Below are 24,570 nucleotides of genomic sequence, written 5' to 3' on the forward strand. Positions count from 1 at the left end.
GTATCAGATGACTGCTTCTGCTTAATACGACCTGGGCAGACCCAGCACTCTTTCGCCGATGTAATTCAGTATCATCTCCCTGCTGACAGGTGCTAGTCTGGGTAGCATTGCCTCTCTAAAGTACCTTTCGACATGATACTCCTTAGCATATCCCATTCCTCCATGTGTCAAGACCGCTCTCTCTGCAGCTTCGTATGAAGCATCGGCTGCCAAATACTTGCATGCATTGGCATATTCCCCAGTACTATGTCCAGCATCATACATCCGCGCCGCTTGGTAGACCATCAATCTGGCAGCTTCAACCTTCATCCACGAATCGGCCAAAGGATGTTGTATCCCCTGGTTCTTCCCTATCGGACGACCAAATACTACGCGATCCTTGGCGTACAAAGCAGCCTTTCGAAGAGCCACGAATCCCAGACCCAGCGCTTCTGCTCCGATCAGGATCCGTTCGGCATTCATCCCGTGCATAATCAACTTGAACCCTTCCCCCTCTTCACCGATCAGATCTTCAGCCGGCACCTGCCAGTCTTCGAAGAAAATCACATTACTATCCACCGCAGCTCGTCCCATCTTTTCAATCTCCGTCACCTGAACCACCGAACGATCCAAATCCGTATAAAACAGCGAAAGCCCTTGCGTCGGCTTCTTAACTTCCTCGAGCGGAGTCGTCCGTACCAGAAGCAAAATCTTCTGCGCAGTCTGCGCCGTCGACGTCCAAATCTTCGATCCACTCACGGAATAAAACTTCCCCTCGGAATTCTTGATCGCGAGAGATTGCAGCTTCAGCGTATCCAGTCCCGTGTTCGGTTCCGTGACGCCAAAACACGCCCTCTCCTCTCCCGCGATCAGTGGGATTAACCACCTCTTCTTCTGCTCCTCGGTCGCAAACTTCACCACCGGTTCCAGACCGAATATATTCATATGGACCGACGACGCCGCCGCCATACCTCCTCCGGATTCGGAAAGCGTTTGCATCATTACCGCTGCCTCTGAGATTCCCAATGCCGAGCCGCCGTACTCTTCCGGCATGCAGATTCCTAGCCATCCGTTCCGCGCCAGGTCGCTGTGGAGGTCTAAAGAGAATTTGTGGTTGATGTCCAGATCTTTCCAGTATTCGTCGTCGTATTTTGATGCGATTTTGGAGATTGCTGAGCGCACTGTTTGTTGGGATTCTGTCCAGTCTACGTTGTAGGATTGGAGGAATTCGGTGGCTGGGGCGTGGATGGATCTTCGTGTTCCTGAGAAGGCTGGCCGACTTGATGAAATGTTGGATTGCCTTGATGTCGAGAATCCGATGCCGCTACGAGGAGCTCGTCTCTGCGATAAATGAGCTTCGTTCTCATTGCGTACAGTTGACTTACGAGATTTTTTATCACCGAAGCCATGATGGGAGAGACTGGATGTAACACTCACGGAGCCTCTGCAGCTCTAGAGCAGTGACTAAGGAATGACTTCGATCACGATGTTTCACGAGGTATCACAGTCGCCAATTGAGATCTATGGCGATCAATCATTTGCTGCTGGGAATGTAATGGTCGACAAATTAATGATATCGATAAATGTGCAACTAGCTGACCTCACATCGGCAGTGATTGGATTCCGCCTTTCACGTCTTGCGATCAAGCCAAGTAATAATTGTGTCGTTGCTTGACAATGAACATTGATGGTGTAGGAGAAAGGACGACCCGGAAACAATCGGTTATAAAGGATCTACTACCCCGGTTTCTACCCAGCCTCCTCCATTCTGCCCTGCACCCCGCTACTGCGCCGATGCCGCCAACTTCACTCTGGACTCTCATCCCTCGGCTACACATCGAACTCAATCCTTTGTCAGTGCCTGTCTGATATAGGCAAAATGGCAGCTGCAGGATGTCTACCCTTCAATGTCAAAAGCAGGCTCAAACGAGGCTGAGTCCTCAGGGACGCAGGTCGTAAAAGCTCAGGAAGCCCCAAAGTCTACATTGGGGAAAATATGGACTCAACTACAGCCATTCGTAATTGGCGGAGGCTCAGGAATGATAGCTACATGTTGCATTCAGCCAGCTGATATGGTCAAGGTCGGTATCATAGAAAACGACCCCCGTCCTGATTGAAGTCCATACTCATCTCCGGCATCAGGTACGATTACAACTGCTTGGGGAGGGCAGTGCAGGGAAAGGCCAAACACCGTTCGCAGTGGCGAGGCAAATCATTCGCGATGGAAGATTTCTCGACCTGTACGATGGATTATCCGCAGGCCTCTTGCGACAGGCGACTTATGCTACCATGCGACTTGGATTCTTCGATCGATTCCAAACCTTCTTTGTCGTCAGAGCCGAAGCGAAGGGGACTACAATCGGCTTCCGTGAACGAGCAGCTGCCTCTTTGAGTGCTGGAGGTCTCGCCGCTGCCATCGCCAACCCAGCTGAGGTAGCTCTCATTCGACTCCAGAGCGATGGCATGAAGCCGAAAGCAGAACGGGCCAACTACAAGTCGGTAGTTGATGCGCTTGTTCGGATTGCTAGGAATGAAGGTGTCTTCGCTTTATGGCAGGGATCCTATCCCACAACCATCAGAGCTATGTCGACGAACTTTGGTCAACTGGCATTCTTTTCGGAATCGAAGGCGCAGCTGAAAAAGCGGACATCGCTCTCTGATCGAAAGGTCAGCCTCGGCGCATCAGCCATCGCCGGATTCTTTACAGCGTTTTTCAGTCTCCCTTTCGATTTTGTCAAGACACGGTTACAGAGGGGCGGATCTGCTTACAAAGGTGTCTTCGATTGTGCGGTCAAGGTTGCACAGACGGAAGGTCTGTTGCGCTTTTACCGCGGGTTTGGCACGTATTTCGTCCGAATTGCTCCACACACTATGATCACGCTGGTCGTCGCAGACTATGTGACAGCTCTTGTGAAGAAGGCCGAAGAGAAGGTTAACGAAGAGTAGGATTGTGCCCAAAATGGTGATCTGGCGCCTCAGGATAGAGGAGTGGCAACGATTCAAATCGAGTGGGAAGCTGCTAGCAAACAGCAGAATACGGAGCCCTGCAAGCCGCGGTCCATTCGCTTGACTAGGTGGAAAGAATCCTAGTTGTTGACGAACAATGCTCGACAAGAAGCGACTCGGGCAACTCGACATGAAGCATAGATTTGCTTGCATATTGAAGGGCCGTAATCAAAGTGGAGTGAACGATCTTCGCCTCGGTAATATTAATGGAGGTCGCAACCGAGCGGAGTGCCACCACCCTTTGTACTCACCAGCAACACCTCTGATCATCGAAAGACAATCATCACCACAAGATGTCTCGTGAGCAAGACTACCAATTTCCAGACCTTCTCACAACATTTCCGTCCGCATTCGTAGCGCACGTCCAACTCAATAGACCCAAGCAATACAATTCCTTCAGCCCAGAGTAAGTGCACGGAGGTTTGAAGTCGATATACATCCTCTCCTGACTGTTGTGTACAGCGTCTTCCATAGTTTAGCATTAGTATTCGATAAGCTCAGTATCGACGAGAATGTCCGAGTGATCTTGATATCTGGCGTTGGTCCGCATTTCTCGGCAGGACTGGATGTAAGATCTCACGTAAAACATAAGAATAGTAATACATGTGATGCTGATTTATCCTCTAGGTCAAAACAGCATCATCTGGCGGCCCAGTATCGCAATCATCAAAGACGAGTGACATCGCTCGCCGGACATGGAAAGTCCGAAGACATATGTATGATTATCAGAATGGCATGAATGCGATCGAGCGATGCGAAAAGCGTACGTCTACGCCTCCGAAATGAACGAGCATGCACTGACAGTGTGTGTCAAGCGGTCATATTTCTCGCCCACGGAGTGACCTTTGGCGCCGCCATCGATCTCGCTGTCGCCGCTGATATTCGATACTGCGCCCAAGGCGTGCGATTCTCAATCAAAGAAGTCGACGTCGGGTTAGCAGCAGATGTCGGCACTCTTTCAAGACTGCCGAAAATCGGGGTTTCGTATTCCTGGGCGAAAGAGGTCGTCTACACGGCTCGAGAGTTCGGCGCTGAAGAGGCTGAAAAGGTCGGGTTGGTGTCGCGGGTTGTCGAGAGCAAAGAACAGCTTTTGGAGAAGGGTCTGGAGCTTGCTCACTTCATTGCGACGAAGAGTCCTGTTGCTGTTCAGAGCTCCAAGGCTTTGTTGGACTTTAGTCGGGATAGACCGGTTGAGGATGGGCTTAAATATACTGCGGCTTGGAATGCTGCTATGGTGCAGTCGGAGGATGTGAAGAAAGCGATGATGAGTGGGATCAGGAAGACTAAGCCGACGTTCGAGAAACTTTGAGATGACTTTTAGAAGATCGGGGAATGAAGACAGTGTCTAGCATTGATGATGTCGGTATGCTGGATAGGGCAATGCCGAAGCACGGAGACCAGTTTCTGATCCATGCGTGTTGACAACAACAACAACGATGCTGTATCTTCCAGATATCGCATGGAATGCGCCATGCCCACTGCTCAGGGATCATCCCACCATATGTCACACCGGACGAATCCTCGAGGACGACTTCCCAAGGCGTATTGCGCGAGACCATTCCTGCCAGCCGCCAATTGCGTTCACGAGCAGCATCTTTGAGCAGCGCACCGAGCCTGTGCGTTGGATTTCGAGTCAGTAGGCCTGGGAGAAAGAGCATGAAAGTACTGGGTGGAGGTATGCGCCTGAGAGTTCATGAAAAGAGCATGGCGGCACGAAACTCTTGGAGCTGTACTTCAGATCAATGCCACTCTCGTGCGTGTGGTGTAGCGATGCGCAGGCTGCATCATTGTACCTGGAAGTCAGAGCCAGGAAATAGCAACAGGCCAGAGCAAGAGAGCACCCAAGCAGGTGTTGTGGTAGGACAGGACGTCGACTGAATCTCTGTGTGCCAGTATGAGTCGTACGTAGACTCCGTGAACTGAATGCACTCCGGCGAGTTCAGTCTCATTATTCCACCCTCTCACTCCCTCAACGTACAATGCCATCGTCACTCCATCGGGCATCTAGACCACGACTCGACTCATGGTATACCTCTGACTCGTCTCAAACTCAATCCTCACTACGTCACCGCGGTCCCCCACACATATTCTATGCAGGTCCCAGAACAACCACACTGCTACTACAGTACCACCCACCCTCCATTCCTTGTCCCCTTTGCATAATATCACAACTCCAATCTCCCCCATCCCTCCCAACATGGCCGAAGTGAAAAAAGCCCTCGTGGTCTTCGGCTCGGGCCCAGGAATCGGCCGCAACGTCGCCGCCGTCTTCGCCGAAGGCGGCTTCTCCAAGATCATCCTGTTATCTCGCGACAAAGCGCGCTTATCCGAAGATGTGAAGTTCGTGCAAGCAGCGGCTGAGGCGAAGGAGGTGAAACCTAGTGTCGATGGATTACCGATTGATCTTGCGGATATGGGGAAAGTGAGGGAGACGTTGACGAATTTGGATATGTTGTTGGCGAGGTATAGATTGGAGGCTGTGTTGTACAATGCGGCGAGGGTGGGGAAGAGTCAAGTTTTTGAGTTTTCCGCCGTGGATATGGAGACGGATTATCGGGTGAGATGGGAGATGATTCGAAAGATGTGTTCGTTGCATTGGGCTGACATTTCACGGGTTAGATTGCTGTTGTGAGCTTGTATATGGTCGCCGGATGGGCATTGCCACAGCTTGAGAAGATTGCTGCGAAAGATCCGGAGTCGAAACCTACACTTTTGGTGACGAGTGGTGGACTACACAAAGATCCTTTTCCGGCGTTTTTCAGTCTGGCCAATGTCAAGGCCGCGCAGTATAACCTTGTTCATTCGTTATACAAGGAGTACAAGCCGAAGAATGTCCATGTTGCGGCGATCGTTGTTGAGGGTGAAGTCAAAGATGATGCGAAGGTTACTACAGCTCGGCATATCGCGGAAGAGGCATGGAAGCTGTATGAACAACCGCAAGGCGAAGGCGATTTGGATGTAGAGATTCAGGATCCTGAATATGCTGAGTTCATTGAGAAGAACAGTTGATGTGTGGTGGGCGGGTTTCTGTGGAGTTTAGGGAATGACCAGTTGATGAATTAGAAAGGCCAGGAATTAACCGGCTATATTGTACAAGACTACCTTCGAGAGCAGTGCATGGTGCATCTGGTTCCGCTCTTCTTTCTCTTTTAATTGTATCAGGGTAGGCTTCACTCGATGCGTTTGAGTCCCTGACGGTTCGCAGTCTCGTGAGCGGGCCCATCGTTGCCGGTGGTAAAGTTGAATTGCAGAGGACAAGCTGGACTGCCGGCTTTGCAAATGGCATAACAAGCAGCAGCGTTATTAAATTCCCAGATTATTTTAGTGACTTGACGCTTGTCCAAGTCAATGAAGTGTATCTGAACGCCTCGCACGGGAGTCTCATCAACATAGAATTGCTGCTGAATCGTGGGTATACAGCTTCTTCCTTGCCTTGTAGACAGTAATGGTTTGTAGGACAATATCGTCCGCCACATATTCATGGTGTCGGCCAACGATCCAGGTTGCGTACAATTTATCATCGGTCAGATTGCGTACGATCTATCATTTGTGAAATCGGCGAAGCTTTCGTCTTAGCTCTCGGAGACTGTCGTATCGTGAATGGTGGGCGGTAGCATGGAGCTCTATCATTTTGCCCACGGAATAGGACCATTGGATTGCTCGTAGTCCTTGATTATCCGTTGTACCAGCTTCAGCAGATCAGCATGCACACTCGAGGGAGCACAGACCAGACCATGATCTGCAAGTTGTCAGTCTCTGCACACGAGTCGATTTGTCTAGCAATGCTCACTCTTTGCCATCTTTCTACCGGTAGTGAAATCGATTGGCTTTCCTTCCAGATCTGTGACCTTCCCGCCCACCTCTTCAAAGATCAAGACACCTCCAGCGTGGTCCCACATATTGCTTCTCCAGCTACCGTATCGAAAGATCCTGATCACAACATGGCTTCGACCAAGCCCTAGCGCAGCATACTTCATCAGAGACGAAAACAGGTCAGTACCAGGCCATGATGTATTGATCTCATCGGCAAGCTTTTGATGTAGAAGCGAAATGGTAGATGTGTATGTACTGCAGTCAGACCAGATCAGGCTGTCAGACTTTGCAGTGTCTCCGTGGCGTTCAAGCTTGGTAGCCGGCGCCAGCTGCCCATCGCTTCGCATCGGTCGTACCCATGCTCCTTCGCCTCTGATTGCATAAATCATGACACCAAGACCATCTTTGTCGATCTCGGTTTCCGTGATGGTGTCGGAGCTGGCAATAACATTCGGGCAGCCGATAATGCCGATTTCTTCTTTGCCATCGATGAGAAATGCACAATTGATGGCATACTGCTGTCCTTTGAGGAAGGTAGCTGTGCCATCGATAGGATCGAAGACCCACGTTCGTCCATTGCTACTGCTCTCATTCTTACCGCCCAAGTCAATCAAGTCAAGTAGTTCTTCTTTTGAAACGGGAGTAGCAAGATCGCTGGCAGAGAAGGCCGGCTTAGCCTTCTCGCACAATTGCCATATTTGCTCCAAGAGTTGGGGGCTTTGGCGTAGTTGATCCGCAGACTCTTCTCCAAGGAACTTGTCGTCCTTGAATACTCCATGTATGGCGGCTGTGAGCAAGGCTTGGCTGGCGAAGTCGCCTACAGTCACGGGTGAGAAGTCGGACTTTGCGATTTGACCATGCTGTCCGACGGTATTCTTCTGGATGTCCTTGGTCAAGCCTGCACAGTGCTGGACCGCAGCACATGCTACATCCAGCTCCTGCTGCAGTCTGCCCATATCGAAAGGAGGTGTTGTGTAGGGGAAAGAAAGAATTGAAGCAGTCCAACAAAACTTTGGCGATGATCCATCAAAGTGCAAACGGGATTTTAAGGGTGACTAAGCAATACGTCATCAGACCTATCCTCTCACTCCTTTCGATCGTCCGACACCATCTCCTTTTGCATGTATTTCATCGGTAGAATCATCAGGATGGCTGCGTCGCCTTTTTGCATGGCAAGCGACTACTGTCGGCGGCAAGAGTCGTCCCGTCGGCAACAAGTACGGTATGTAGAACAGGTATCCTTGGCCTCTCCGCTTCGTACCACCACACCGCTTTCCTTGCTTACTCCTTCACATACAATCAATTGTCTCGAGAAACGAAGCAGGATATCGAAGTCCCTGGTAGACGAAGCAAGTATGTTGCATCTCCTGTATTCCATTCTCCTGACAACAGCCGCTTTCTCTCTCCCTGCATCTGCCGCGCAAACCTCCCCCTGGAAACGACTAAACAACCCAACAATCAAACACACCGGCGAGAAGTCCTTCACCGTGACAGCACCGCCAGCCACAGATATCTGGAGACCGAACGTGACCGCAGACAACTTCACAGCACCCTACGTCTACCGCGTGTGCAAGACGTCGGAATTCCGGCGGATTTCTGTCACAATCAGTGCCAACTGGAAGACTCGATACGATCAAGGCGGCATTGCCATCGTCTGGCCTGGTAAGAAGCCTTGGAAATGGCTCAAGACTGGGATCGAGTTCGAGAATGGAGCTCCTCAGCTCGGCACCGTGGCTACTTATGCTTTCTCGGACTGGAGCTTGAGTCCTGTTGTACCCAAGAAGACGACGACTTCGAGTTTTCTGGTAGAGCGAAATACTACAGAGATGTGGGCGTATAACGTTGTTAAAAACGAGAGGTATCCATTGCGGGAAGTGACTTGGGTAGGTCACCGAATCAGAAATTCATTGGCTTTCCGCTGCACTTGCTAACGAGTGATCTTCCCGACAGGCCTTCTTAGAAGATCGAGGCAAGAAGAATGCCAATATGTGGGTTGGAGTCTATGTAGCGAAGCCAACCTACACAAATGGGAAGCCCGCTCAGAACCTCACTGTGGAGTTTAAGAATTTGAGAATTGAATGCTGAGTTCTTTGGCGTGTCCGAAGAAGGAGAAGACTCAAATGCAGCTGTGGTAAGAATGGGTTTGATAACGGTCTTCAGGCGTGCAGCAGTCCAAAGACATCATGAACCAAATACATCTTCGGCTTTCCTGTTCCTGATCTCGAAGCGTCAACTCAAAGTCATCCGGTCGCCGATCTGTCCAAAGTCGTGAGCCGTCATAGCTGGTCCCTCGTGTCTGCTGTCTTTTTGGGGTGTCAATAATGGTGAAGCACGAAAGGTATTGACACTGCACTCCGTAGTTCGGAAATCCTGGCCGACTGCAGAGTGCAATTGAGCAAGGCTCCCACTGCAGTCCATGCGCGGCAAAGGCTCCAAGGGTCCCTGCTAGAACTACTCCTCTGACTCCACTTTCTGACCTCATCTGCTTACCACTTCTGATCTGATGAAGAGACCTTTGAACGAACGATCTGCAGCTGAGGTATACAGCGCTTCGTATTTTCTCAAAGGATTCATTGAAGTTTCGCACGAATGGGCAAGACTAAAGGATCACGCGCAGTGGGAATACGAGCCGGGCTAAGCTGGAAAGAGGTGGAAGATTGCTCTTCCTCAAGCTGCGTCAAGCATTTGCCCTTGCACATGTACGCCATCGCACAGCTTCACCTCCAACCAAGCCCAGACTCGGTCTTTTGATGGAACATTGCTTGCCTCATTATTAGCCTATAAGTTCGAGCTACCTGCTAGATCGTGCAACGTACCGAGTTTACGGCTCAGCGCAAAGAAGACACATTCCAGCGTAGTGGTAGGTGTAACCGGATGACGGCACCGGATTGCTGTTTCCATCCGCAGAGAACCAGTATATAGTGCCCGAGAAAGCGCCTTGCTGCAGCATATTCACACCTCAGATCTTGCATCTCGCAAACAGGTACCTCACTCAAGACATTGCGGATCCAGACCGCACCGCGGCATCAGACCCAAAATACAGGAACCACCATGAAGCTCTTCACTTCCCTTCTGGCACTTGCAGGCCTTGCCACTGCCGCTCTGAACACAACCCGAGAATACCAGCTCAAGACTTGTCTCAAATCAGGCCAGTCTGGAAAGTCACGCTACGACAATCTCTGGCTGTCATCATACCACACCGGTGCCGGTCTCAACGATGTCGTCTTCGACGAAACACGAGCTGCGGCAAGCAAAGGCTTCCTGAACGCCACAAATGTGACAAGTGGCGATCGCACGTATTACAACCAACTTTTCGACCTGGGCACGACCTTTGCCTGGGGCCTCGTGATCGTTGAGAGTGAGAGTTTCTACGCTGCTTGGCAACCAGTCGAGATGAATGCTGGCGTTCAGGGCTCTGACACCGTCGTTTCCGGCTTCTTCATCAACAGCACCGGCCTGCAATGGACCAGTGACCCGAAGAGTCCCGGGAGCTCCAGCGATGCCTTTGGTGGATGGCTGGGTGAGTGCTTCTTCGAAGTTTCATTGTAGCAAACAAACACTAATACACGGATATAGTCTGCGACTGGTGGCACGGTGTCCCGCAACTTTTCTTCCGCTTCAAGTACTATCCAACGTCCGCCTATCCCGCTCCCGCCAGCTGTGCAGATATCGACTTGCTCCCGCAGTACATCTAGGAGAACTGTACTGCCGAGGGTACCGATGTGGCTCACGGCATCATTGCCAAGCCGGAACAACGTGCAGACGCTGCGTTCTTCTGCAAGTCTGGATAAGTCTTGTACAGTCAATGTGGCGGGTATGAAGGGGGTAGAGAAAGGAGCGTTGAACATGAAGACATAATTTTGGGTTTCAGCATCAGCATTGCATTAGCATGAATGTAACGACGTAATGTAATGATCACCACAGCAGGCCTCTTCTGGCATCCCTCCCCGAAGGCTGAGTATCTATTCGAGACTGCGACCGGCTTGAAGATTTCCCGAGTTCTGATATCCTGGGTACCATCGACCACCGACCTCATTTGGCATCCAAAACAGTCTCGTCGTCGATCCCAAATCTCTCCTTGCAACATCTCTCGCCCTCCAGATCACGCACGGCCCTTCGCCTCGCAGCTCGACTCAATGAACGTCAAATCGCGGCTCGCCAACCATCAACTCCATCTGCGCCGTCGTGAAGAATTCCCTCCAATCGAACACCTCGCTCGGCTCCGGCATGCCAAAGTCTCTAGCAACCTCCTCATTCCGCTGCCACCAATTTCCTGCCTCCTCAACCCGCTCAATCCCATCAGCGGCTTTCTGTAAGCTCGCTGCCAGATCGAATAACCCTCCGAGTGGCTGCAACTTGACAGTGACTTGGGCACTCCAACAGAACAACTCAATCCCCGCTCGCCTAATCATCCACATGTCCCACTTCGAAATTCGAACAACAATGCATTCTCGTGCCGGGCGCTGAGGGTACATCTTGAGAAACGAAGCCGGGCTGTCTTTTGGTGCACCTTCGAGGACGTGTGGGTAGCGTGGCCTCTCGAACCAGATCATTGGGTATGGAACTTCGTCGGAGAAACTCTTCTTGCAGAGATGTACTCTTGCATTCCCTTCAAACTGCCATACGAATCGATCAAATGCCCAAACTCGGCCGTTCTGCTTCGTTTCTCCGCGCTTATCATCTTGAATTCTTTCCGGTCTGAAACCGAGACGGCGCTGGATCTCCGGTGAGCCCGAAATGCAGGATCGGAAGGCTCTGCTGACTCGCTGAGACAGAAGGACATCTCTTGCTTGCCACGTCGGGGTGAACCAGTCTTTGAGAGATTCCCACGATCGGGGGCATTCTATTGCTTGGACTTCGAGGAGGATGGCTTCGAGGAGTTCGGGTGTTGTGAAGACTCGAGTCGCGGCCGATATAGGCTGTGTAGTTGCTGCCATGATGCGCTGGTGCTGTTGGAGTTGTTCAGTTGGTTGAAGTTGAGGGAAGGGTTTTGTAGTCGGAAGCGCTGGTGTTTTTAAAGTTGTTCAGGTAGTTGAAGTCGAGAAAAGGGTTTTGTGGTCGGCAATCGCGATTTAATCACGCTAGTGGCTCTAGCGTGCACGGGCCGCTGTCACAAGATTGAGTCACCGAGATCCTATCCATGTGAGAGAGACAAGCATATAAACGCCGAGATCCTTTCCATGTGAAAGAATGCTTAATCAAGATGTTGACAAGCATTCGATGGTCGTATATGCGCTGCATTCATCTCACGCACCGACGGGAACTGCGTTCGCTGTCAATGTCGTCGCAATAGCGGGTATATACCATTTCATTCTGAACGTATATTGATAAGGCGACACGCACACGGGGATCTATCTGGGACTAGACGACGTGGAAGGATATACGTCTGGATGGGAAACAATGCTTGCTACGCTGCAGATTGCTTTGTGCTCGACGTCCTTTGTCCGAGGCCTTTCTACGAAGAAGCTGCGACTATCGACCAATTTCCATTGGGTTTGAGGTATGTACCGCGCTTCAATACCTCAATATTCAGCTGGGAAACATCATACACCCGCCTAATATCTCCGACACGAGCCAAGAACGCCATGTTTGTTACAGTCTACGAAGCCGGTGCCTTGCTTACAGCTTCAGGATCTTTGCTGTATAATGGCTCATGATAAGAGACTCAGCTCCATCATCGAACATGGCCGGCATGTTATGGCCATAGTTGCCAATGGCGACATCGATGTAGATGCTATGCACGACGGCGAAGGAACGGGTGACTGCAGAGAGATCCACATCATCCGCGACTGAGTACACCTCATCTACTGGCCACCGCAGGTAGCATGACCCATCTGAGTATGGGCAGCCATTATGGGCAGATAGAACCGTAGACTCAGAGGCAGCAGGCAGAGGCACTATTTAAGCGTGACACAGGCAGTGTGTTGTACGAGGTTGATGGTATCTATTCTGCACTAGGAGGCTCTCATGGCCCTCGCAGCCTATTACTGGGGGTGAGCCAGTTGCCAGCCAATATTCCCTCCCTTTCCATGTGTCTGACGAGACACGGTTACAAAAACGCCAAAGCAAACAAGCAATCATGCATCGCTCCAATCAGTTGAAGCGCCGGTTTCCATCTATTTCCAATCTTAGAAACCTCCCATGCCGAGAAAAACAACGATATGCGCGATGCAGCCTGAAAACTCCGAAAGGTCTCTTCGATCTCTGCCCCATAGGCGTGCATCAAATGAGGATGGACTCCGACAAATCACACAGCAAGTCCATCTCACTTGAAGTGTGTGGTGTGTGTGGTATCACGTGCATAATGCCTGAGGCTGAAACTGCGCACTTCATCTTTCGGGCTTCCTGTAGATTAGCCCTCTTCTGAATACATCACAGTTTACATTAAGTGGTTATGAGCCCCCTGCGTTTCCAACGCGTACAATACGTTTACTACGTATTCTAATAGTCACTCCGACTGCTACGTAGATAGCGCTCGTTACTAAAAATTGCGCCGATACTATTATCGTCGCCGCTACTCTCGCCGCCCTCGAGTATTCTAGCAGGTGCTAGACTCGAGTCGGCTACTGTTAGTGTTGGCTGTCCGCTACACCGGTTTCTAACATTAGTATTAGCTGTCCGCTATACTAGAATACAGGCGCGCCTATCGGCCGCCCCTTAAGATAAAGTCTATAGTTTCTATATCGCCGTCGCTGTCCGCAATAGCTCCCCCTACAACGTCTAGCGCTTATATAAGCAATATTCCTAAGCTAAAGAACAAGGAGAATTACCTATTATAGTCGTACGCCGCTAAAGGCGCCCTTAAAGGTATATCGGTCTAGCGCTATATATAAGGTACCCGCTAGCGACCCCTTTCTAAGGCCTCTAGTAAGACTTCTAAAGAATTTAAGGACCGTTAAGATAAATAGGACTCTAAAGATCAAACGGCGCGGACCTGGATCTTCGCTAATTATATTAGTAATATTTAACAATTACTGCTTAGTCTATCTATATCCTAGGAAGTATAGGACTTCCTTAAGAAGAAATATACTAGTAAAAGTAGGTCTACTGAATTTATACTCTACTAGGAATATATTACCCTTCGATATAATAGTAAGGACATTGAGAAGTTCTATAATAAGTATAAGAAGAAGCTTAGTGCCTTAAAGGATACTAAATTGGCTATTAGCTAATACTAGGCTGTCTATATGTTTATTATACAGATCGCACTATTCTACGAGGCATTCGTATAGATGCGCCGTAAGCAGATGCGCGCCTCCGAATATACTATTAACGATAACACACTTAACAACATTATTAGCGCGTTGCTTAATAAGAATGTAGCTTAATTAAACTAGGCCTAATACAATAGCTTCTTTAGTCTTTAGCGCTAACTACAATAGCAAGGTAGCAATAGCAATAATAACGGTCGAGGTAACTCGAACCGTAGCGGTCGTAGTAGCCGCGGAAATAGCAACAATAGTCGTAGCCGCGGTAGAAGCAACTAGAATAGTTATTAGTCTAACCGTAAGAAGTGCGCCTATTGTTAGGGGTTATACCCTTCTAACCGCTACTATACTAAGTACCCTTACTTAAAGGAGGAAGACCGACTACGTCGTAAATAGTAGAAGGCTAAGAAGAAGGGGGTGCAACAACAGCAGCAGCGTAGACTAACTGCTTAGTAGTAGCCGCTATCTAGTTAGAACGGTGCTTAGGGGCTGTATGCGGCTAATGCTACCCTAGGGGTGTTATTAGACCTAAGCAGCAACTACGCCTTTAATGCGATTACTGTTAGTAACGCAGCTTCTATAGCACTTACTGCAGCGACTCGCACTACTAATTAGGTTGTCGACTTAGGTACTAGCATATACATAGTTAATAACCCTTTATTGCTTATTAAATACGAAGGCTATTACATTCCTGTCCGGTTTGGTAGCAACACGAAGTACGCTACGATAGTTGGTATAGCTTAGACTAAGGTTGTTAATAAGCGTAGTATAAGCAGCATAAAGCTGTCTAATATACTGTATGTTCTAGGTCTAGTAGCCAACCTTCTATCTACTAAGAAGCTTGCCGATAAGGGCTGTTTCTATCGGAATAACAAGCGAGTACTATTCACTATTGTTGACGGCTCTAAGGTTACTATTGCTTAGACATACCGCAAGAATAGTCTCCCCTATCTGCATATACTAACCTCTAGTCCGGATAGCTAGGTTGTTGCGCTTCTATCGAAGAAGGGGGTACTAATAGGTACGATAGAAGAGTAGCATCTACGATATAGTTATATCCATTACCGCAAGCTGTTACGAATGGAAGCTAAGGGTTAAATTGTTATTACTAGAAGCAAGACCGACTTCCGCAACTGCATTGCCTGTCGAATAGCTATATTATATAAGGAATACAATCGACTGCTACGCGTACGACTATCTACTATCTATCACATTGTCTGTATAGATGTAGTTACTATTACTAACCCTAGTCTATTGTAGGAGCGCTATTTCACACTGTTTATATACGCCAAGTTAGGCTATCGACACGAATATACTAGCTTACTAAAGTTAGGGGCTGCAGTAGCTATTAAGGATTATCGTATATACGTCCGTATACAAACTAGCTATTCGATCCTAATCTACCGCCTCGATAGAGGGGGTAAATACGGCGGAAATTAGCTATTAAGCTAGGCTCGTAATTAGGGCATTGTACTGCAGGTTACAGCACCTTATTCTTCTACTTAGAATAGCCTAGCTAAGGTTAGCAACTATATCGTATATACGACCGCTCGGAAGATAATGCTCTATGCGAATTTGCTAAAGGCCCTATAGCCGTATACGGTTACTACTGCTATATAGGTCCTTAATATTACTCCTAGAACCTTAGAAGGTCTTAGCCCCTATGCTATTATAGCTAGGGAGCTTAATTAGTCTCGAAAGCAGCTACGCCTTTAACATCTTCGTGCCTATAGCTATACTGCTATTATATATAATTACGGAGTTGCTCGTAGAAAGAAGATAGATAGCAGAGGCCTTATTAGCAAGCTAGTCGGCTATGCTAAGGACTTAGTAGACTTAGGAAAATACATAATTTACCTCCCTAACTAGTATAAGGTTATTCTATTAAAGGATGTCTAATTTATTAAGACGGCTAGTAAGCTGTTGCTTCTAGAGGGCATAAATCTATACGCCAATCCTAACGACCTAGCTAAGAACGAGTTTGTTACACTCGAGTCTATTATGCCGGCTCTATTCAATTCTATAAGCAACGAGGCTCCGTTACCAGCCGACGCCGCTAGTGTAGTCTAGCAGCTTCTAGCCTAGTAAGAAGAGCCTCCGGACGAACCTGCTTAGCAAATGCCTAATAAGGTCGCTAGTCCGCTGCCGCTCGACGATAACCTACTAGCTATTCAACCGCCTTTAAGTAATAAAGATGGCTTTTAGTTAGCCGAGGAAGAACTAGCGTACGATCCTTACGCTAAGAAGGGCGAGCCTAGCTAGTTGCCGGAGTTTGAGCGGCCAACCGAGACTAGTAGTCGTTCTATACGTAAGACACGAAGCAATAAGAGCGCTCGTAAACTGTTGCGTAGCTATCTAGCTAATGCTAGTGTCTAGCGCTCTACGCGCCGCAATATAGCCAATATGCCTATAGCCTATATAAAGGGCTTTATAGCTGCCTGCTACGTTGCTAAGCAGAACCCGAATAAGGAGGCTATTCCAATTCTAAAGAGCTTCAAGGCTGTAAAAGAGTTACTATACTAGCTATAATAGAAGGAGGCCTATAAAGCTAAATACAAGTCATTAATAGACAACTATACATAGGTACACGTTTCTCGGCTAGAAGTACCTAGAGGTCGTAAGGTTGTCCGTAGCCGATAGGTGTTTACTATCAAGCGTAACGCTAATAGCAAGGTAAGCCGGTTTAAGGCTCGATAGGTTGTCCGTAGCTTTATATAGGTTGAAGGACAGGACTATAATAAAACCTATGCGGCTGTCGCTAAGCTATCTACGTTGCGAGCACTGTTTAGCCTAATTGCTTATTACGACCTAGAGGCTAAGCAATACGATATTCTAACGGCCTTCCTTAATGCGCTTATCGGAGATAAGTATAAGATCTACGTCGAGCAGCTACATAGCTTTAAAGACCGTAGTAGCAAGAATATAGTCTGTCTATTGCTAAAGGCACTATATAGTCTAAAGCAGTTACTAATGCTATAGTACGAAGAGCTTCGAAAGTACCTAAAGAGCCTAGACTTCGTGCCGATAGTAGCTAATGTGTGTGTGTTTAAATACACTGTTAGCGGCTCTATTATTGTTATCTACGTAGATGATATAATCATTATCGCCTATACTCTATTAGTACTAGAAGCCGTTGCTTAGTTGCTAAAGGACCGCTTTAATATACGAGAACTAGGCGACCTTTACTACTATCTTAGCATACGGATTATTCGCGACCGCAACTAGCGCACTATTTACGTCGTTTAAGATGCCTATTTGAATAGGCTTAGTAAGAAGTATAGTATATAGGGCCGTGTAGCACCGGCTACGCTAATAGCACCTCGATACGTTAAGACATCGATTTAGCGTACACCTAAGGGCTATACTGCTAGCGCTGCCTTTAAGACTTAGTATTAGGAAGGTGTTAGTAAAGCACTGTAGCTAGCAATAATTACTCGACCTAATGCTTGCTATACTACAGGCCTATTGTTACGATACATTTCCAACCCGACTAAGGAACACTATACCGCACTTCTCTAGCTTATTAAGTACCTAGTTGGCACTCTAAGCCGTAGTCTATGTTTCCGAGGCACACAGAGCGATAAGCTCAACTTTGCTAGATATTATAACGCTTCCTAGGCAGATGATCCGGTTACTCGTCGCTCTATAGGAGGCTTCTACTTTATACTCGCTAGTAGACTACTACTGTACAAGTTAGGCCGCTAGACCTTGGTTACTCTGTCGTCTATAGAGGCTAAGTATGTCCAGTTAACAACTAGCGCTAAGGAGGCCGTTACTTTAGCTCGATTGCTATAAGAGATTAGTTATAAGGGCACTATTAAGCCTATTACGCTGTACGAGGACAATTAGTTAGCGATCGCTATTACTTAGTCGACTAGTGTTAATAGCCGTACTAAGCATATAGATGCTAGGGTTTACTACATCCGCGAGAAGATCGCTAATAGCACTGTCGCCGTTGCCTAGATTAGTATATACGACCAGATCGCTAATAGCTTTACTAAGCCGCTTAATAAGCTTAAGCACGCTCGCTTCGTTAAACAGTTGAACTTAGTAGATTGTAAGGCTGCTATTAAGAGCGCCGCTTAGCCTGCTACTAAGTACTAAATGGATTGCTTGTGTTTGTTTAATTGCTCTATTACAATAGCCTAAAAGTGGTCTAGTTGTTTCTACACCTAATACCCCTTTGTTTGCTTTACTACTTTGTTTGTTTAGCTATATATACGCGATAAGGGGGTGACTTGAAGTGTATAGTGTGTGTAGTATTACGTGTATAATGCCTGAGGCTGAAACTACGCACTTTATCTTTCGGGCTTCCTATAGATTAGCCCTCTTCTAAATATATTACAGTTTACATCAAGTATCTCTTTAGATTCTCTCAAAAACCGTTCCTTGCAGCGAAAAGTAGATGCGGCGCGAGTCGCGCTCGTGCTCTAGTTTCTCGTTCTTAGCGCGTATATTACCCTCCGAAAACTCTTACATCGATATAGCTACCTCGAGAAGCTATCTAAGAGTACTTATTAGCACCTATTATAGATAAGCGGTAAACCGATAGAATTGCTTGCTATTCGAACAAAGGACTTACTAGCTACTTATATACCCTAGCGCCAAGAATCACAAGCTATTACTAAGCCGTAAGTAAATGACCTCGCAACTTCCTTCTCCTTCTCTTGCTTATAAATCCAACTAGACTCGTACATTCCCGAGTATTCTAACACTCCCTCTACTTAGCTATTTAGCCGTAAACCAAATAGCTAAGTCCTAATCCTTCTTAATCGTTTTATTGTCCCTAGGACTCTTTTTACGTTTTCTTCGAACTTCCCTTTTGTTAGGGGCTTAGTAAGGAAGTCCGCGAGTTGGTCCTTTGTCGGAATGTACTTTATATCGACTAGCTTGTCCTCGACTAGTTCCTGTACGTAATGTGCCGCTACGTCGATATGTTTCGTTCTAGAATTACTTTATAGTTATTTTAATCGATTAATGCCTTGTTCTTAGCTAGCTAATCCTAGATCTCCCGAAGCGATATAGACCGTAAGGTATCCGACTTGCTCGAGGAAATTTCGGATCCAAATAGCTTCTTTTGCGGCGTAGGATAGCGCTAAGTATTCGGCTTCTATAGTACTAGTCGTTACGGACCTTTGTAGTTTAGTAGACTAAGATATAGGTCCTCCGGCTAGTAGGGATATATATCCTATCGTTAACTTCCTAGTTGAGTCCGCCGCGTAATCCGAATCGGTATAGATAACCGGTAGACGAGTAACTAGAGTACTCGTATTGTTTTCGTTCTTCGGGATAGGACTATACTTTATATAGTAGTCCCGAGTGTTCCCTAGGTATCTAAGGCCGTAGATACCTCCGTCGTAGTGTCTCCTAGCCGGATTTACCGTAGATTGGCTTAGTCTCTGCGTTAGAAAAGATATATCCGGCCTCGTAGCTCGTACGGTCTAATTTAGTTTTCCGATAAGTCGTTAGTATCTCCGGACGTCTACTACCTCCTCGTCCTTTGTTATAGGTAGTAAATTCGTATATCCGTTTGCCGGAGTCGATACTCGGAAGGTTTCGTCTAGATCTAAGCCCTCTTCTCTAAGCGTATTTTCGATATAGTGCCTTTAATCTAGTAGTATAGATCCGTCGGCCTCTCTCTCGATTCGTACGCCTAGTATAAACTTAGCGGGACCTAGATCCTTCATTTCGAACCTCTGTATAAGCCCGTCCTTTAGCGGTTTAACCTCCGCCTCTGTCTTCGCTAGTATAATAAGATCGTCGACGTACAACGCGACTATTAGCGTATAGTCGCTATTAACGAAGACCGATTGATCCGCGGGTATAGCGTAGAGGTCGTATTCTTCAAAGAAGGCCGTAATAGTCTTATTCTAAACTCGTCCGGATTGTTTTAGTCCCGGTACTCCTTTTAGGAGTTTAAGTACTTTATTAGTTCCGGGAACATCTAGGCCTTCCGGGATAGCTAGGTAGACTTCCTCCGTTAGTTCTCCTAGTAGGTAGGCACTTACTACGTCCATTTGGAATATAGCAAGTCCTTTACTAGCGGCGATAGCTAGGAGAAGGCGTAGGCTTTCGAGACGTATTACCGGAGAAAACGTCTTAAAGTAATCGATTCCGTAGCGTTACGTAAAGCCCTTTCCTACTAATCTCGCCTTAAATTTATCGATTTGTCCGTTTGGTAGTATTTTTACTTTAAAAACCTATTTCGGAGTAATAACGTTTATTTGCCCTTTTCCGTCCTTTAGCTTAGGATAGTCGACAATCTCGTAGGTATTGTTAGCCGTTAAGGACTCGATATGTTCTTTAATAGCGTCTTTCTACTATCGGGAGTAAGGGCCGGTAATAGCCTCTATATAGGTCTTAGGGGTAGGTATTTCGAAAGCCTTTCGATAGTCGACTTTTAGAGCTGCTAGCCCTATTTCGTCCCTTAGTCTCTTAGGTGCTTTAGGGACCCTCGTAGACCTTCGTAGTTCCCCTTCGTTTAAATCCGTAGTAGTAGAAGCCGTAGGAGTAGTAGACCTTTCGTCGTCGTTTTTATTTAAACCGTCTTCTTCGTCTTGCGGTTTCGTTGTTAGGGCTAAAGAGGCTACACGTAATTGGCATATAGCTAGGCCGAGTAAAGCCGGGGTCTCGGTGCCTTAGGCAGGGCTTGGCGCTTAGCGTTAGGCCAACTTGCCTACCTTCCTCCCTCTCCTTCTAGATCCTTATCGAATACTACTCGTACCTACTACTACCCTATCTACCTACTAATATACCCTTCTTATATAGTATTCGATCTACCCTTTAAGGGCAGTAGCTAGATAGTCCTTATTTTAAGCTTTTAGCGGTATAGCTACGAAAACCATCGATTTAACTATATTACGCCCGAAGGACGGGACCTATACGTACTATTCTACTAAGAACAACCGTACCAATTATCAAGTAAGGCCTTCTATACGGCCTATTACACTAAGTCAATCGTACTAGACTAATACCTACTAATTCCGCTATATCCGTATCTTAGGGGCTAACAATACATTATTAGCGTTACCCCCTATTACAATAGCCGGCTTATTACGAAGCAATAACAACCGTGCTGCCGCTAGCAGCGCTAGCAATAACAACGCTAGTAGTACAGTGCCTACTAAGGTGCCTACTAAAGCACTTACTAAAGTGCCTCCTACCGAAGAGCCTGCTATAGGACCTACTAAAGAAGAACCTATAATTCTAGGTAATAATCTAGAATTGCCTATTAACGACATTCTTAACAATATTGTTAATCGTCGATATAGCTAACTAGCCTTTAGCCCTTAGCTAGTAGCGAGACTTTAAGAAGCTACTTAAAATAGGCTTACTGCCCTACGTTAAGAATAATAGCTAAAGGATAATCTCCTCGAGATTCGCCGCCTATAGGAAGCCCTAACAACTAATGCTAAGCTAACGATAACAAGTCCTCCTCTACCCGTCCCTACTTAAAAGAAGGATGCTAAACTTAAGGACTATACCGTATTTAACGGCTCTAGTCGAAAGCAATACAACGATTACATACGTAATTGTAAACTCAACTAGCGAAACGCACTAAGGGCCCTTCTAGATAACTACTTATTAGTCGTCTATGCTATACAATACATTAATAGAGACCTAAAACGCACCTAGGATAACTATTTCGACTCCCTTACTAATTAGACCGCTGTTTAGTAGCAAACCTATAAGACTATTATGCTAGACACCCTTAGAAACCCTATACTAAGGCAATAACATGCTTAGGACTAGTACCTTCGAGCTAAACAAAAGACTAATCAATCGGCTCGTTCATTTAAGGCCTATTTAAAGACCCTCGAGGACGATCTCCCGGCTAAGACTAATTCTATATAGATCTCTAAGATACGCCTAAAACTTAGGTAGGAGCTTATCCTTGAATTAGACCGCCGTCGTGTGTTCGAATAGGCTAATCTAACGCGCATTTAATTCATAGTCGAAGTAGAAACAGCCGAACGGGCTGTTTAGCTCTAATAACGACTAGAATCGAGGATCCGACTAGCTAGCACTAACCGCGGCAATCGTAGTAGCCGCGGAGGAAACCAAGGTTCCTACTATAACAATAATGCTGACAATAGGAACAGTAACGACCGTAGAAGAGGCCGTAGCCGACGTCTATATAGAGGAGGCCGCGATAGGGGCCGTAGAAGGGGCTCGTATCCCTATAATGCTAACCGCTCTACTAACAATAATAACAGCTACGGCAGTCTACTAACCGGGTTGAAGTGCTTTAACTGTAATAGCACTAGCTATCTACTAGGCTAATACGACAAACCTAAGGATTAGGCCCGAATCGACCGTGCTACCGCTAAGCACCGTAAGTACCTTTTAGCCGCTAATACTACCCCTATCGGTCCTTCGAAAAAAGAGTAAGCGCTGTACTAACTGTTAGCCTTGTGCGGCGTAAGACTATCGACATTGTGCTAGCTATTATACGCACCTGTCTCGTATCGGACTCGTATAGTAACAATTATAGAACTAAGGTTACGCTAGACCTAGGAAATTCAGTTAGTGCCCTTATTAGCTATCGCCTAGCTAAGCAATTAGACCTTCGACAATTGCCTAGGACTAACCTGCTAACCCTTGCTTAGTTTAATAACGCTCGGCACTTGACCTACGGAGCCTACTATATCTATATAGCTCTAAAGGACGACCTCGGAAATAAACGCCTACTAAACTTTACTGCCTACGCGGTAGACATAGACAGCCTCCTATCCGACATTGTTATTAGCAACCCTATTCTTAAGTACTATACTATAGTTATAGACTTAGGCAGTCAACAATAGCGATTTAGAATCGCTAGGAAAGAGGATATTAAACATATCGACATTAGCGAGTATCCTAATAATATTAGGGTCCTATTTATTAGCAACCTGACTCCCGCCTTAGCTAATCCAACTGCCGACCTGCTTAGTAGTAATAACGATAAACTAGTGCCCCCTAATAGTATAGATCCTAAATAGCTTAAGCGTATACTAGAACCTATTCGAGAGACCTATATTAATATGTTTAAACACTACTTAGCATCGACATTGCCTATATTTAAAGAGACGGATTATAAGATTAATATTATAGAAGGTAAAGAGGTCCCTTTTGGACCCCTCTACAACCTTAGTAAACGAGAGCTTGCTATGTTGCGTAAGTACCTAGAGGAAAACCTAGCTAATAGCCGGATACGGTATAGTAACAGCCCTGCTAGTACCCCTATCCTATTCGTACTAAAGAAGGATAGTAGCCTACGTCTCTATATCGATTATCGTAGGCTTAATACTGTTACTATTAAAGATCGCTGTCTACTTCCTTTTATTAATAAGACCCTCGATCGCCTTTCTAGTGCCTACTACTATACTATATTAGACATTAAGGACGCCTATTACCGCATCCGTATTCGTAAGGGCGATAAATGGAAGACAGCCTTTCGTACTCGCTATAGCTATTTCGAGTACTTAGTTATACTATTTAGGCTAGCTAATGCCTCTGCTGTATTCTAGTCCTACATTAATCGGGCCCTATTAGGCCTATTAGATCACCTCTATATAGTTTACCTAGATAACATCCTAGTTTACATACACTTACCTAACATTGTAGAACACTAGGCTATAGTACGAAAGGTCCTCGATCGCCTACGGGCCTATAGCCTATATTATAAGCCTTCTAAATATACCTTTGCTACTAAAGAGGTGTCCTTCCTTAGCTTCCTCGTATTAACCGAGGGTGTTAAGGCTAATCCTGATCGAATTAAGACTATTACTAAATGGCTAACACCTACTAGTATTAAAGAGCTTCAATTATTCTTAGGTTTTGCTAACTTCTACCGTCGATTTATCGAAGGTTACTCGCGGTACGTAATGCTACTAACGGAACTTACTAAAACTAAGGCCAATCTATCTAGAGAGTTTAAATAGACTAACAGAGTATAAGCCGCTTTTAACGGTTTAAAGCAGCGCTTTACTAAAGTCCCCTTGTTATACTATTTCGTGCTAAACAAGCAGATCCGAATTGAGACTGACGCTTTATAGTTCGCTATATCGGCTATTATGTCCTAGCAATTAGATAATAACTATTACTAGTACCCGATTGCCTTCTTCTCGAGGAAGATAATCGATGCTAAGCGTCGCTACGAGACCTACGAGCAAGAGCTCTTAGCTATTATCGAGGCCTTTAAGTATTAAAGGCATTACCTCGATAGGGCCTAATATACGATACAGGTCTATATAGACTATAACAACCTCCGTAGCATTACTAAGGTTACTAGAGTTATAGGTCGACAGGCTAGATAGGCCGTCTACCTCGCTAGGTTTGATTTTAATATATTATATCGGCTAGGCGTAAGCAACCCTACTAATAGCCTATCGAGGCGACCTAATTACGATAGCGGGACTTAGCAATCTATTAATTTATTGTTTCCAACCCTGTAGTATAAGATTGCTATAGCCCGTATTGTTAATAAGCACGCGTAGGATAAGCGGCTTACCGGACTCCGCGACGGCTTAAAGCATATTAATGCTCTTGCTATATTAATAGTGCGTATTAAGGCAAGGGCTAA

General features: G+C 46.6%; 9 protein-coding genes across 9 annotated transcripts; 5 read left to right on the top strand and 4 right to left on the bottom strand.

Moving 5' to 3' along the window:
- Positions 1–21: 21 nt before the first annotated feature.
- On the bottom strand, positions 22–1,388 carry MYCFIDRAFT_199874 (uncharacterized protein; the record flags this gene model as incomplete). The annotated part of the gene is made up of 2 exons (XM_007932848.1): positions 22–1,258; positions 1,354–1,388. 2 exons carry the CDS (start codon positions 1,386–1,388, stop codon positions 22–24), a joined length of 1,272 nt encoding a protein of 423 aa, XP_007931039.1.
- Positions 1,389–1,886: 498 nt separating this feature from the next.
- MYCFIDRAFT_190924 (uncharacterized protein) lies at positions 1,887–2,925 on the top strand (the record flags this gene model as incomplete). Its single annotated transcript, XM_007932849.1, has 3 exons — positions 1,887–1,934; positions 1,992–2,060; positions 2,122–2,925. The coding sequence occupies 3 exons, from the start codon at positions 1,887–1,889 to the stop codon at positions 2,923–2,925; spliced, it is 921 nt and encodes a 306-aa protein (XP_007931040.1).
- A 353-nt stretch (positions 2,926–3,278) lies between these two features.
- On the top strand, positions 3,279–4,294 carry MYCFIDRAFT_47359 (uncharacterized protein; the record flags this gene model as incomplete). Its single annotated transcript, XM_007932374.1, has 4 exons — positions 3,279–3,391; positions 3,448–3,553; positions 3,613–3,748; positions 3,801–4,294. 4 exons carry the CDS (start codon positions 3,279–3,281, stop codon positions 4,292–4,294), a joined length of 849 nt encoding a protein of 282 aa, XP_007930565.1.
- An 816-nt stretch (positions 4,295–5,110) lies between these two features.
- On the top strand, positions 5,111–6,709 carry MYCFIDRAFT_216750 (uncharacterized protein). The gene is made up of 2 exons (XM_007932850.1): positions 5,111–5,542; positions 5,605–6,709. The coding sequence occupies exons 1-2, from the start codon at positions 5,183–5,185 to the stop codon at positions 5,992–5,994; spliced, it is 750 nt and encodes a 249-aa protein (XP_007931041.1). The 5' UTR covers positions 5,111–5,182; the 3' UTR covers positions 5,995–6,709.
- MYCFIDRAFT_212469 (uncharacterized protein) lies at positions 6,042–6,895 on the bottom strand. Its single transcript, XM_007932851.1, has 2 exons — positions 6,776–6,895; positions 6,042–6,724 (listed from the first exon to the last, which is right to left on the bottom strand). Exon 2 carries the CDS (start codon positions 6,504–6,506, stop codon positions 6,156–6,158), a length of 351 nt encoding a protein of 116 aa, XP_007931042.1. The 5' UTR covers positions 6,507–6,724; positions 6,776–6,895; the 3' UTR covers positions 6,042–6,155.
- On the bottom strand, positions 6,042–7,754 carry MYCFIDRAFT_61360 (uncharacterized protein; the record flags this gene model as incomplete). The annotated part of the gene is made up of 2 exons (XM_007932429.1): positions 6,042–6,724; positions 6,776–7,754. 2 exons carry the CDS (start codon positions 7,752–7,754, stop codon positions 6,612–6,614), a joined length of 1,092 nt encoding a protein of 363 aa, XP_007930620.1. The 3' UTR covers positions 6,042–6,611.
- A 525-nt stretch (positions 7,755–8,279) lies between these two features.
- MYCFIDRAFT_7602 (uncharacterized protein) lies at positions 8,280–8,829 on the top strand (the record flags this gene model as incomplete). Its single annotated transcript, XM_007932281.1, has 2 exons — positions 8,280–8,685; positions 8,762–8,829. Coding segments are annotated over 2 exons (474 nt in total), but the record flags the coding sequence as incomplete, so codon positions are not given.
- Positions 8,830–9,763: 934 nt separating this feature from the next.
- On the top strand, positions 9,764–10,723 carry MYCFIDRAFT_89396 (uncharacterized protein). The gene is made up of 2 exons (XM_007932852.1): positions 9,764–10,318; positions 10,375–10,723. The coding sequence occupies exons 1-2, from the start codon at positions 9,850–9,852 to the stop codon at positions 10,491–10,493; spliced, it is 588 nt and encodes a 195-aa protein (XP_007931043.1). The 5' UTR covers positions 9,764–9,849; the 3' UTR covers positions 10,494–10,723.
- On the bottom strand, positions 10,714–12,385 carry MYCFIDRAFT_178864 (uncharacterized protein; the record flags this gene model as incomplete). The annotated part of the gene is made up of 8 exons (XM_007932853.1): positions 10,714–10,829; positions 10,884–10,930; positions 10,969–11,803; positions 11,913–12,033; positions 12,063–12,111; positions 12,144–12,205; positions 12,272–12,331; positions 12,368–12,385. The coding sequence occupies 8 exons, from the start codon at positions 12,383–12,385 to the stop codon at positions 10,714–10,716; spliced, it is 1,308 nt and encodes a 435-aa protein (XP_007931044.1).
- Positions 12,386–24,570: the final 12,185 nt, after the last annotated feature.

This window comes from Pseudocercospora fijiensis, assembly GCF_000340215.1.
Source record: "Pseudocercospora fijiensis CIRAD86 unplaced genomic scaffold MYCFIscaffold_9, whole genome shotgun sequence".
Taxonomy (NCBI): Eukaryota; Fungi; Ascomycota; class Dothideomycetes; order Mycosphaerellales; family Mycosphaerellaceae; genus Pseudocercospora; species Pseudocercospora fijiensis.

What these genes read in the sequence shown, in the direction of transcription:
- MYCFIDRAFT_212469 (XM_007932851.1), bottom strand. Translation starts at nt 6,506, where the DNA reads ATGATAAATTGTACGCAACCTGGATCGTTGGCCGACACCATGAATATG.
- MYCFIDRAFT_89396 (XM_007932852.1), top strand. Translation starts at nt 9,850, where the DNA reads ATGAAGCTCTTCACTTCCCTTCTGGCACTTGCAGGCCTTGCCACTGCC. An exon ending in TGCCTTTGGTGGATGGCTGG is followed by an intron (nt 10,319 to 10,374) that starts GTGAGTGCTTCT and finishes ACACGGATATAG; the next exon opens with TCTGCGACTGGTGGCACGGT.
- MYCFIDRAFT_216750 (XM_007932850.1), top strand. Translation starts at nt 5,183, where the DNA reads ATGGCCGAAGTGAAAAAAGCCCTCGTGGTCTTCGGCTCGGGCCCAGGA. An exon ending in ATATGGAGACGGATTATCGG is followed by an intron (nt 5,543 to 5,604) that starts GTGAGATGGGAG and finishes TTCACGGGTTAG; the next exon opens with ATTGCTGTTGTGAGCTTGTA.